General features: G+C 63.7%; 2 protein-coding genes across 2 annotated transcripts; both read right to left on the bottom strand.

The window, feature by feature from the left end:
* Nucleotides 1-549: 549 nt before the first annotated feature.
* LOC126183246 (uncharacterized PE-PGRS family protein PE_PGRS54-like) lies at nt 550-5,919 on the bottom strand. Its single transcript, XM_049925041.1, has one exon. It carries the CDS (start codon nt 5,917-5,919, stop codon nt 550-552), a length of 5,370 nt encoding a protein of 1,789 aa, XP_049780998.1.
* Nucleotides 5,920-6,594: 675 nt separating this feature from the next.
* Nucleotides 6,595-9,237, bottom strand: LOC126183245 (uncharacterized transmembrane protein DDB_G0289901-like). The gene has a single exon (XM_049925040.1). The coding sequence runs from the start codon at nt 9,235-9,237 to the stop codon at nt 6,595-6,597; it is 2,643 nt and encodes an 880-aa protein (XP_049780997.1).
* Between the last annotated feature and the right edge of the window lie 2,746 nt (nt 9,238-11,983).

Raw genomic sequence — 11,983 nt, 5'->3', positions numbered from 1 at the left:
TACCTAGAAGAATCCTGGAGATACTAAAAGGTATCAGATGGATTATATAATGGTAAGACAGAGATTTAGGAACCAGGTTTTAAATTGTAAGACATTTCCAGTGGCAGATGTGGATTCTGACCACAATATATTGGTTATGAACTGCAGATTGAAAATGAAAAACTGCAAAAAGGTGGGAATTTAAGGAGATGGGAACTGGATAAACTGAAAGAAATGGAGGTTGTAGAGAGTTTCAGGGAGAACATAAGGGAACAATTGACAGGAATGGGGGAAAGAAATACAGTAGAAGAAGAATGGGTAGCTCTGAGGGATGAAGTAGTGAAGGCAGCAGAGGATCAAGTAGGTAAAAAGACGAGGGCTAATAGAAATCCTTAGGTAACAGAAGAAATATTGAATTTAATTGATGAAAGGAGAAAATATAAAAACGCAGTAAATGAAGCAGGCAAAAAGAAATACAAACGTCCCAAAAATGAGATCGACAGGAAGTGCAAAATGACCTCGCTGCCCGCCCGTCCTTTCCGGTTCCCGCCTTGCTGCCCGCCCGTCCTTTCAGGTTCCCGCCTCGCTGCCCGCCCGTCCTTTCCGGTTCCCGCCTCGCTGCCCGCCCGTCCTTTCCAGTTCCCGCCTCGCTGCCCGCCCGTCCTTTCCGGTTCCCGCCTCGCTGCCCGCCCGTCCTTTCCGGTTCCCGCCTCGCTGCCCGCCCGTCCTTTCAGGTTCCCGCCTCGCTGCCCGCCCGTCCTTTCCGGTTCCCGCCTCGCTGCCCGCCCGTCCTTTCCGGTTCCCGCCTCGCTGCCCGCCCGTCCTTTCCGGTTCCCGCCTCGCTGCCCGCCCGTCCTTTCCGGTTCCCGCCTCGCTGCCCGCCCGTCCTTTCCGGTTCCCGCCTCGCTGCCCGCCCGTCCTTTCCGGTTCCCGCCTCGCTGCCCGCCCATCCTTTCCGGTTCCCGCCTCGCTGCCCGCCCGTCCTTTCCGGTTCCCGCCTCGCTGCCCGCCCGTCCTTTCCGGTTCCCGCCTCGCTGCCCGCCCGTCCTTTCCGGTTCCCGCCTCGCTGCCCGCCCGTCCTTTCCGGTTCCCGCCTCGCTGCCCGCCCGTCCTTTCCGGTTCCCGCCTCGCTGCCCGCCCGTCCTTTCCGGTTCCCGCCTCGCTGCCCGCCCGTCCTTTCCGGTTCCCGCCTCGCTGCCCGCCCGTCCTTTCCGGTTCCCGCCTCGCTGCCCGCCCGTCCTTTCCGGTTCCCGCCTCGCTGCCCGCCCGTCCTTTCCGGTTCCCGCCTCGCTGCCCGCCCGTGCTTTCCGGTTCCCGCCTCGCTGCCCGCCCGTCCTTTCCAGTTCCCGCCTCGCTGCCCGCCCGTCCTTTCCGGTTCCCGCCTCGCTGCCCGCCCGTCCTTTCCGGTTCCCGCCTCGCTGCCCGCCCGTCCTTTCCGGTTCCCGCCTCGCTGCCCGCCCGTCCTTTCCGGTTCCCGCCTCGCTGCCCGCCCGTCCTTTCCGGTTCCCGCCTCGCTGCCCGCCCGTCCTTTCCGGTTCCCGCCTCGCTGCCCGCCCGTCCTTTCCGGTTCCCGCCTCGCTGCCCGCCCGTCCTTTCCGGTTCCCGCCTCGCTGCCCGCCCGTCCTTTCCGGTTCCCGCCTCGCTGCCCGCCCGTCCTTTCCGGTTCCCGCCTCGCTGCCCGCCCGTCCTTTCCGGTTCCCGCCTCGCTGCCCGCCCGTCCTTTCCGGTTCCCGCCTCGCTGCCCGCCCGTCCTTTCCGGTTCCCGCCTCGCTGCCCGCCCGTCCTTTCCGGTTCCCGCCTCGCTGCCCGCCCGTCCTTTCCGGTTCCCGCCTCGCTGCCCGCCCGTCCTTTCCGGTTCCCGCCTCGCTGCCCGCCCGTCCTTTCCGGTTCCCGCCTCGCTGCCCGCCCGTCCTTTCCGGTTCCCGCCTCGCTGCCCGCCCGTCCTTTCCGGTTCCCGCCTCGCTGCCCGCCCGTCCTTTCCGGTTCCCGCCTCGCTGCCCGCCCGTCCTTTCCGGTTCCCGCCTCGCTGCCCGCCCGTCCTTTCCGGTTACCGCCTCGCTGCCCGCCCGTCCTTTCCGGTTCCCGCCTCGCTGCCCGCCCGTCCTTTCCGGTTCCCGCCTCGCTGCCCGCCCGTCCTTTCCGGTTCCCGCCTCGCTGCCCGCCCGTCCTTTCCGGTTCCCGCCTCGCTGCCCGCCCGTCCTTTCCGGTTCCCGCCTCGCTGCCCGCCCGTCCTTTCCGGTTCCCGCCTCGCTGCCCGCCCGTCCTTTCCGGTTCCCGCCTCGCTGCCCGCCCGTCCTTTCCGGTTCCCGCCTCGCTGCCCGCCCGTCCTTTCCGGTTCCCGCCTCGCTGCCCGCCCGTCCTTTCCGGTTCCCGCCTCGCTGCCCGCCCGTCCTTTCCGGTTCCCGCCTCGCTGCCCGCCCGTCCTTTCCGGTTCCCGCCTCGCTGCCCGCCCGTCCTTTCCGGTTCCCGCCTCGCTGCCCGCCCGTCCTTTCCGGTTCCCGCCTCGCTGCCCGCCCGTCCTTTCCGGTTCCCGCCTCGCTGCCCGCCCGTCCTTTCCGGTTCCCGCCTCGCTGCCCGCACGTCCTTTCCGGTTCCCGCCTCGCTGCCCGCCCGTCCTTTCCGGTTCCCGCCTCGCTGCCCGCCCGTCCTTTCCGGTTCCCGCCTCGCTGCCTGCCCGTCCTTTCCGGTTCCCGCCTCGCTGCCCGCCCGTCCTTTCCGGTTCCCGCCTCGCTGCCCGCCCGTCCTTTCCGGTTCCCGCCTCGCTGCCCGCCCGTCCTTTCCGGTTCCCGCCTCGCTGCCCGCCCGTCCTTTCCGGTTCCCGCCTCGCTGCCCGCCCGTCCTTTCCGGTTCCCGCCTCGCTGCCCGCCCGTCCTTTCCGGTTCCCGCTTCGCTGCCCGCCCGTCCTTTCCGGTTCCCGCCTCGCTGCCCGCCCGTACTTTCCGGTTCCCGCCTCGCTGCCCGCCCGTCCTTTCCGGTTCCCGCCTCGCTGCCCGCCCGTCCTTTCCGGTTCCCGCCTCGCTGCCCGCCCGTCCTTTCCGGTTCCCGCCTCGCTGCCCGCCCGTCCTTTCCGGTTCCAGCCTCGCTGCCCGACCGTCCTTTCCGGTTCCCGCCTCGCTGCCCGCCCGTCCTTTCCGGTTCCCGCCTCGCTGCCAGCCCGTCCTTTCCGGTTCCCGCCTCGCTGCCCGCCCGTCCTTTCCGGTTCCCGCCTCGCTGCCCGCCCGTCCTTTCCGGTTCCCGCCTCGCTGCCCGCCCGTCCTTTCCGGTTCCCGCCTCGCTGCCCGCCCGTCCTTTCCGGTTCCCGCCTCGCTGCCCGCCCGTCCTTTCCGGTTCCCGCCTCGCTGCCCGCCCGTCCTTTCCGGTTCCCGCCTCGCTGCCCGCCCGTCCTTTCCGGTTCCCGCCTCGCTGCCCGCCCGTACTTTCCGGTTCCCGCCAGGCTGCCCGCCCGTCCTTTCCGGTTCCCGCCTCGCTGCCCGCCCGTCCTTTCCGGTTCCCGCCTCGCTGCCCGCCCGTCCTTTCCGGTTCCCGCCTCGCTGCCCGCCCGTCCTTTCCGGTTCCCGCCTCGCTGCCCGCCCGTCCTTTCCGGTTCCCGCCTCGCTGCCCGCCCGTCCTTTCCGGTTCCCGCCTCGCTGCCCGCCCGTCCTTTCCGGTTCCCGCCTCGCTGCCCTCCCGTCCTTTCCGGTTCCCGCCTCGCTGCCCGCCCGTCCTTTCCGGTTCCCGCCTCGCAGCCCGCCCGTCCTTTCCGGTTCCCGCCTCGCTGCCCGCCCGTCCTTTCCGGTTCCCGCCTCGCTGCCCGCCCGTCCTTTCCGGTTCCCGCCTCGCTGCCCGCCCGTCCTTTCCGGTTCCCGCCTCGCTGCCCGCCCGTCCTTTCCGGTTCCCGCCTCGCTGCCCGCCCGTCCTTTCCGGTTCCCGCCTCGCTGCCCGCCCGTCCTTTCCGGTTCCCGCCTCGCTGCCCGCCCGTCCTTTCCGGTTCCCGCCTCGCTGCCCGCCCGTCCTTTCCGGTTCCCGCCTCGCTGCCCGCCCGTCCTTTCCGGTTCCCGCCTCGCTGCCCGCCCGTCCTTTCCGGTTCCCGCCTCGCTGCCCGCCCGTCCTTTCCGGTTCCCGCCTCGCTGCCCGCCCGTACTTTCCGGTTCCCGCCAGGCTGCCCGCCCGTCCTTTCCGGTTCCCGCCTCGCTGCCCGCCCGTCCTTTCCGGTTCCCGCCTCGCTGCCCGCCCGTCCTTTCCGGTTCCCGCCTCGCTGCCCGCCCGTCCTTTCCGGTTCCCGCCTCGCTGCCCGCCCGTCCTTTCCGGTTCCCGCCTCGCTGCCCGCCCGTCCTTTCCGGTTCCCGCCTCGCTGCCCGCCCGTCCTTTCCGGTTCCCGCCTCGCTGCCCGCCCGTCCTTTCCGGTTCCCGCCTCGCTGCCCGCCCGTCCTTTCCGGTTCCCGCCTCGCTGCCCGCCCGTCCTTTCCGGTTCCCGCCTCGCTGCCCGCCCGTCCTTTCCGGTTCCCGCCTCGCTGCCCGCCCGTCCTTTCCGGTTCCCGCCTCGCTGCCCGCCCGTCCTTTCCGGTTCCCGCCTCGCTGCCCGCCCGTCCTTTCCGGTTCCCGCCTCGCTGCCCGCCCGTCCTTTCCGGTTCCCGCCTCGCTGCCCGCCCGTCCTTCCCGGTTCCCGCCTCGCTGCCCGCCCGTCCTTTCCGGTTCCCGCCTCGCTGCCCGCCCGTCCTTTCCGGTTCCCGCCTCGCTGCCCGCCCGTCCTTTCCGGTTCCCGCCTCGCTGCCCGCCCGTCCTTTCCGGTTCCCGCCTCGCTGCCCGCCCGTCCTTTCCGGTTCCCGCCTCGCTGCCCGCCCGTCCTTTCCGGTTCCCGCCTCGCTGCCCGCCCGTCCTTTCCGGTTCCCGCCTCGCTGCCCGCCCGTCCTTTCCGGTTCCCGCCTCGCTGCCCGCCCGTCCTTTCCGGTTCCCGCCTCGCTGCCCGCCCGTCCTTTCCGGTTCCCGCCTCGCTGCCCGCCCGTCCTTTCCGGTTCCCGCCTCGCTGCCCGCCCGTCCTTTCCGGTTCCCGCCTCGCTGCCCGCCCGTCCTTTCCGGTTCCCGCCTCGCTGCCCGCCCGTCCTTTCCGGTTCCCGCCTCGCTGCCCGCCCGTCCTTTCCGGTTCCCGCCTCGCTGCCCGCCCGTCCTTTCCGGTTCCCGCCTCGCTGCCCGCCCGTCCTTTCCGGTTCCCGCCTCGCTGCCCGCCCGTCCTTTCCGGTTCCCGCCTCGCTGCCCGCCCGTCCTTTCCGGTTCCCGCCTCGCTGCCCGCCCGTCCTTTCCGGTTCCCGCCTCGCTGCCCGCCCGTCCTTTCCGGTTCCCGCCTCGCTGCCCGCCCGTCCTTTCCGGTTCCGCCTCGCTGCCCGCCCGTCCTTTCCGGTTCCGCCTCGCTGCCCGCCCGTCCTTTCCGGTTCCCGCCTCGCTGCCCGCCCGTCCTTTCCGGTTCCCGCCTCGCTGCCCGCCCGTACTTTCCGGTTCCCGCCTCGCTGCCCGCCCGTCCTTTCCGGTTCCCGCCTCGCTGCCCGCCCGTCCTTTCCGGTTCCCGCCTCGCTGCCCGCCCGTCCTTTCCGGTTCCCGCCTCGCTGCCCGCCCGTCCTTTCCGGTTCCCGCCTCGCTGCCCGCCCGTCCTTTCCGGTTCCCGCCTCGCTGCCCGCCCGTCCTTTCCGGTTCCCGCCTCGCTGCCCGCCCGTCCTTTCCGGTTCCCGCCTCGCTGCCCGCCCGTCCTTTCCGGTTCCCGCCTCGCTGCCCGCCCGTCCTTTCCGGTTCCCGCCTCGCTGCCCGCCCGTCCTTTCCGGTTCCCGCCTCGCTGCCCGCCCGTCCTTTCCGGTTCCCGCCTCGCTGCCCGCCCGTCCTTTCCGGTTCCCGCCTCGCTGCCCGCCCGTCCTTTCCGGTTCCCGCCTCGCTGCCCGCCCGTCCTTTCCGGTTCCCGCCTCGCTGCCCGCCCATCCTTTCCGGTTCCCGCCTCGCTGCCCGCCCGTCCTTTCCGGTTCTCGCCTCGACGCCCGCCCGTCCTTTCCGGTTCCCGCCTCGACGCCCGCCCGTCCTTTCCGGTTCCCGCCTCGACGCCCGCCCTTCCTTTCCGGTTCCCGCCTCGACGCCCGCCCGTCCTTTCCGGTTCCCGCCTCGACGCCCGCCCGTCCTTTCCGGTTCCCACCTCGACGCCCGCCCGTCCTTTCCGGTTCCCGCCTCGACGCCCGCCCGTCCTTTCCGGTTCCCGCCTCGACGCCCGCCCGTCCTTTCCGGTTCCCGCCTCGACGCCCGCCCGTCCTTTCCGGTTCCCGCCTCGACGCCCGCCCGCCCTTTCCGGTTCCCGCCTCGACGCCCGCCCGCCCTTTCCGGTTCCCGCCTCGACGCCCGCCCGCCCTTTCCGGTTCCCGCCTCGACGCCCGCCCGCCCTTTCCGGTTCCCGCCTCAACGCCCGCCCGCCCTTTACGGTTCCCGCCTCGCTGCCCGCCCGTCCTTTACGGTTCCCGCCTCGCTGCCCGCCCGTCCTTTACGGATCCCGCCTCGCTGCCCGCCCGTCCTTTACGGTTCCCGCCTCGCTGCCCGCCCGTCCTTTCCGGTTCCCGCCTCATTGCCCGCCCGTCCTTTACGGTTCCCGCCTCGCTGCCCGCCCGTCCTTTACGGTTCCCGCCTCGCTGCCCGCCCGTCCTTTCCGGTTCCCGCCTCGCTGCCCGCCCGTCCTTTCCGGTTCCCGCCTCGCTGCCCGCCCGTCCTTTCCGGTTCCCGCCTCGCTGCCCGCCCGTCCTTTCCGGTTCCCGCCTCGCTGCCCGCCCGTCCTTTCCGGTTCCCGCCTCGCTGCCCGCCCGTCCTTTCCGGTTCCCGCCTCGCTGTTCGCCCGTCCTTTCCGGTTCCCGCCTCGCTGCCCGCCCGTCCTTTCCGGTTCCCGCCTCGCTGCCCGCCCGTCCTTTCCGGTTCCCGCCTCGCTGCCCGCCCGTCCTTTCCGGTTCCCGCCTCGCTGCCCGCCCGTCCTTTCCGGTTCCCGCCTCGCTGCCCGCCCGTCCTTTCCGGTTCCCGCCTCGCTGCCCGCCCGTCCTTTCCGGTTCCCGCCTCGCTGCCTGCCCGTCCTTTCCGGTTCCCGCCTCGCTGCCCGCCCGTCCTTTCCGGTTCCCGCCTCGCTGCCCGCCCGTCCTTTCCGGTTCCCGCCTCGCTGCCCGCCCGTCCTTTCCGGTTCCCGCCTCGCTGCCCGCCCGTCCTTTCCGGTTCCCGCCTCGCTGCCCGCCCGTCCTTTCCGGTTCCCGCCTCGCTGCCCGCCCGTCCTTTCCGGTTCCCGCCTCGCTGCCCGCCCGTCCTTTCCGGTTCCCGCCTCGCTGCCCGCCCGTCCTTTCCGGTTCCCGCCTCGCTGCCCGCCCGTCCTTTCCGGTTCCCGCCTCGCTGCCCGCCCGTCCTTTCCGGTTCCCGCCTCGCTGCCCGCCCGTCCTTTCCGGTTCCCGCCTCGCTGCCCGCCCGTCCTTTCCGGTTCCCGCCTCGCTGCCCGCCCGTCCTTTCCGGTTCCCGCCTCGCTGCCCGCCCGTCCTTTCCGGTTCCCGCCTCGCTGCCCGCCCGTCCTTTCCGGTTCCCGCCTCGCTGCCCGCCCGTCCTTTCCGGTTCCCGCCTCGCTGCCCGCCCGTCCTTTCCGGTTCCCGCCTCGCTGCCCGCCCGTCCTTTCCGGTTCCCGCCTCGCTGCCCGCCCGTCCTTTCCGGTTCCCGCCTCGCTGCCCGCCCGTCCTTTCCGGTTCCCGCCTCGCTGCCCGCCCGTCCTTTCCGGTTCCCGCCTCGCTGCCCGCCCGTCCTTTCCGGTTCCCGCCTCGCTGCCCGCCCGTCCTTTCCGGTTCCCGCCTCGCTGCCCGCCCGTCCTTTCCGGTTCCCGCCTCGCTGTTCGCCCGTCCTTTCCGGTTCCCGCCTCGCTGCCCGCCCGTCCTTTCCGGTTCCCGCCTCGCTGCCCGCCCGTCCTTTCCGGTTCCCGCCTCGCTGCCCGCCCGTCCTTTCCGGTTCCCGCCTCGCTGCCCGCCCGTCCTTTCCGGTTCCCGCCTCGCTGCCCGCCCGTCCTTTCCGGTTCCCGCCTCGCTGCCTGCCCGTCCTTTCCGGTTCCCGCCTCGCTGCCCGCCCGTCCTTTCCGGTTCCCGCCTCGCTGCCCGCCCGTCCTTTCCGGTTCCCGCCTCGCTGCCCGCCCGTCCTTTCCGGTTCCCGCCTCGCTGCCCGCCCGTCCTTTCCGGTTCCCGCCTCGCTGCCCGCCCGTCCTTTCCGGTTCCCGCCTCGCTGCCCGCCCGTCCTTTCCGGTTCCCGCCTCGCTGCCCGCCCGTCCTTTCCGGTTCCCGCCTCGCTGCCCGCCCGTCCTTTCCGGTTCCCGCCTCGCTGCCCGCCCGTCCTTTCCGGTTCCCGCCTCGCTGCCCGCCCGTCCTTTCCGGTTCCCGCCTCGCTGCCCGCCCGTCCTTTCCGGTTCCCGCCTCGCTGCCCGCCCGTCCTTTCCGGTTCCCGCCTCGCTGCCCGCCCGTCCTTTCCGGTTCCCGCCTCGCTGCCCGCCCGTCCTTTCCGGTTCCCGCCTCGCTGCCCGCCCGTCCTTTCCGGTTCCCGCCTCGCTGCCCGCCCGTCCTTTCCGGTTCCCGCCTCGCTGCCCGCCCGTCCTTTCCGGTTCCCGCCTCGCTGCCCGCCCGTCCTTTCCGGTTCCCGCCTCGCTGCCCGCCCGTCCTTTCCGGTTCCCGCCTCGACGCCCGCCCGTCCTTTCCGGTTCCCGCCTCGACGCCCGCCCGTCCTTTCCGGTTCCCGCCTCGACGCCCGCCCGTCCTTTCCGGTTCCCGTCTCGACGCCCGCCCGCCCTTTCCGGTTCCCGCCTCGACGCCCGCCCGCCCTTTCCGGTTCCCGCCTCGACGCCCGCCCGCCCTTTCCGGTTCCCGCCTCGACGCCCGCCCGCCCTTTCAGGTTCCCGCCTCGACGCCCGCCCGCCCTTTCCGGTTCCCGCCTCGACGCCCGCCCGCCCTTTCCGGTTCCCGCCTCGACGCCCGCCCGCCCTTTCCGGTTCCCGCCTCGCTGCCCGCCCGTCCTTTCCGGTTCCCGCCTCGCTGCCCGCCCGCCCTTTGCACAAGTGCAACCCCACTGGACACCTGCGCAATCTCCTACAGAAGCCCACCGTGCTGCTAGCCCCACCCTGCCTGCTGTAGAGTCCCGCGAGGTTCCCCCACCCCTCTTGCACACTAGACATTTGTACCTGCCCTCCACAGTCCTCATTGATTGTTGCTGCCCATTCTCAGTCCCTGTCTCATCTTCAGCCAACAGCGAGCAGCACATGGCAGGCAGATTAACCAGTTCTGCCTGGGTGTTTTCGTTTGTTCTCCAGACTGTATTATACTTGTGCTGTCATGCTGTGACTTGATAAGTAGCTGGTGGCTCACGACTGTTTTTTATTGGGTTTGGAGATAGAACAGGACACAGTGAGCTTTGGAAATTTTGTCTTTCTGTTCCCTGAGGAAAGAGTGTTCTATGTACATTGTGTATGATATTTGTAAATATTCTTCAGGTAGGTTTTCGTTGTAGGAAGTAGTACATATAGCGCCACGTGACAGAAGAATGTTTTTTTTAAGTATGAAAGAGTGCACACACGTTGAATTACGTGGGCAGGAATCTTCATAAGTGACAGTTCTTTCTCAAACGTGCTTAACCCCTGCATTAGGCCATTCCGTGCACCATGCAGCTGCCGTTGTTGTGGTGTTACCTGCTGCTACTGTAGGGATTTGCAGGAGCTGCTATCTGTTGTGGCCTATGTAATTATTCCTGAGCCTTAAGGTGCTCTTTTGTAGCACAATTTATGTTGACACATTTTGACATGCTTTTCTCAAATGAAGTGACTGTTCTGATTGTAATTTGCCAACAGTTTGAAGCTTTTGGCAGTAGCTAGTGTGTTATGGAAATAAACAAATTACTTTTGACTTACTTTGATAGACAGAGGAATGATTTTATCCAAGGAGCTAAGGCATACTCAGTTTCCTTGTACAAAATTTATTTAGAAATTATTTTTTATATGGTACTATTCGAAACAAGGTATTAAAAATAGACCAAAATAACATGCTTTACAAAAAACATGTGTTTATTTTATTTCCTTTGATGTTTTTTCTACTACAACACATTTGGCAATGTCTCATAGGTGCCTGTTTCTTCTCAATAGAGGGAAAATCTTCCAGAAAGCACAATTTCGCCAACCCGTGTCGGAACTGACACTTGGCAGAGGCAACCCACTTTTTTTTGTTGAGAGGAAGAATGTATAAAATGCTCCAAATTTTTCAATTAAAACTTTCAATTGAATTTGACTATCAAATCTCTTGAATTTTTCATTAAGTTTCTTGTGCAAAAAATTAGACTTTATAGCAGCAACAGTCAACATGGTGAAACTGCTTTATGTAATATTTATAAGAGATGTTTCCTTCCTCTCGAATAATTTGTCATGTGCTAGTCAGAAGTCAGTGCCACCCATTGTGTCACTGTATTTGAGGATAGTTTCTGGCTTCACTTTCACTGTTTCCTTCCTCACAACTTGTAATAATTATTCACTGTACATACTAAATACCATATAGACGTCTTTTTTGTGTTACTGTCCTATTTCCATCCATTTCCCTTTGCAAAAAGTCATAACTGTACCCTTCTTGAATTTTGCCTCCCTCAAAGCAGCTGGTATTTCCATGGTGGTACTCATAACTGTGCCAGTGCCGTCAGTATTTTAAGAGACAAGGAAATCAAATAACTGGAGACACGAATAAAATCTGTCGGTATGCCCTTTGTCAAAATATCCTTCGAGCAAAGGCAAAACTTACTTTTATATGTAAGAGAATTTTTAATATGTTGTGGCTCAAATACTATATCTCCCTGTGTGAACTGTAAGGCAAAATAAAAAGCCACTATTTGCTTCGCACAAGCAAAATGTTTCATTCTCAAAATGAGCATATTTCATTGGTACTACTTTTTTATAGAGGTGTCCCTTTCCACTATGAAAATTACTTGTCAGTAGTAAGTTAGTTAAGTGTTCAACAAATGATTTGCATGATAAATTGTAATGATGTGGAATGAGTCATTTTACATTAGAGTAACAAATTAATTTTTGAGTATGGCTGGCTGCATGATGACCATTCTTTTTTTGATATACAGATGTCAATTAGTAATTCCTACCTACCATCTTTAAACATTGCAATAGTACAAATTGTTCTATGAAATAGAAATAGTTGTCAAGGAGAAACTTTTTTGGTTTGTTTTCAAAATTTACATCAGTGTCAGACATTTTATGTCATTTGGTGATCCAAAATTGTTGGTTGCAGCATTGTGCACACCTGTTCATGCTGAAAACAACCATATTGTTGAGTAATGAATATCACTTTTTCTTCTGCTATTGTAATAATGTACATTATTAATCCTTTTGAACTTCTGTGGACTATGTACAACAAACTTCATGAGAGAGTAAATATACTGTGAAGCAGCAAGGGAGTAAATATAATGTGAAGCAATAGTCTAAATGCTTAACTCTCCAAATCCATGCCTATAAGATGATTGGTTGTGAGCACCACTTATGTGTCTTACAGCACATTTTTGGGCAATGAACACTTTCTTTCTTAAAGTTGAATTAACCCGGAACATTATTATGTAAGGCATCATTGATTGAAAAATACGCAAAATATCGCAGATTACAGATTTGTTTCACCCCAAAGATTCTAATGATTCAAAGTGCAAGTGTGGCTGAACTATGTTGTATAAGGGATTTAAAAATGTATTTTTTCCAGTTTAAATTCTCGTCAACATTGACACCAAAAATATCGATCCTTTCCACCCTAATTGTTCTTTCTCACCTAGTATTATACTTAACATTGCTATAGTACCTCTGAGTGTATTGAACTGAATATGTAGTGTCCCTTTAAAATAGTGAGACCATTTACAGAAAGCCAAAATATTGCTTATCATTTCTTCTGTTCCTGTGTATATGCTCGGAATGATGACAAAACTAATGTTGTCAACAAAAAGAAGTAATTCTGCTTGTTGTAGATTAGATAGAAAA

This window comes from Schistocerca cancellata, chromosome 4 (genome assembly GCF_023864275.1).
Source record: "Schistocerca cancellata isolate TAMUIC-IGC-003103 chromosome 4, iqSchCanc2.1, whole genome shotgun sequence".
NCBI lineage: Eukaryota > Metazoa > Arthropoda > Insecta > Orthoptera > Acrididae > Schistocerca > Schistocerca cancellata.
Note: the sequence above shows the minus strand (reverse complement) of the source record. Positions and strands in the feature narration are given on the sequence as shown.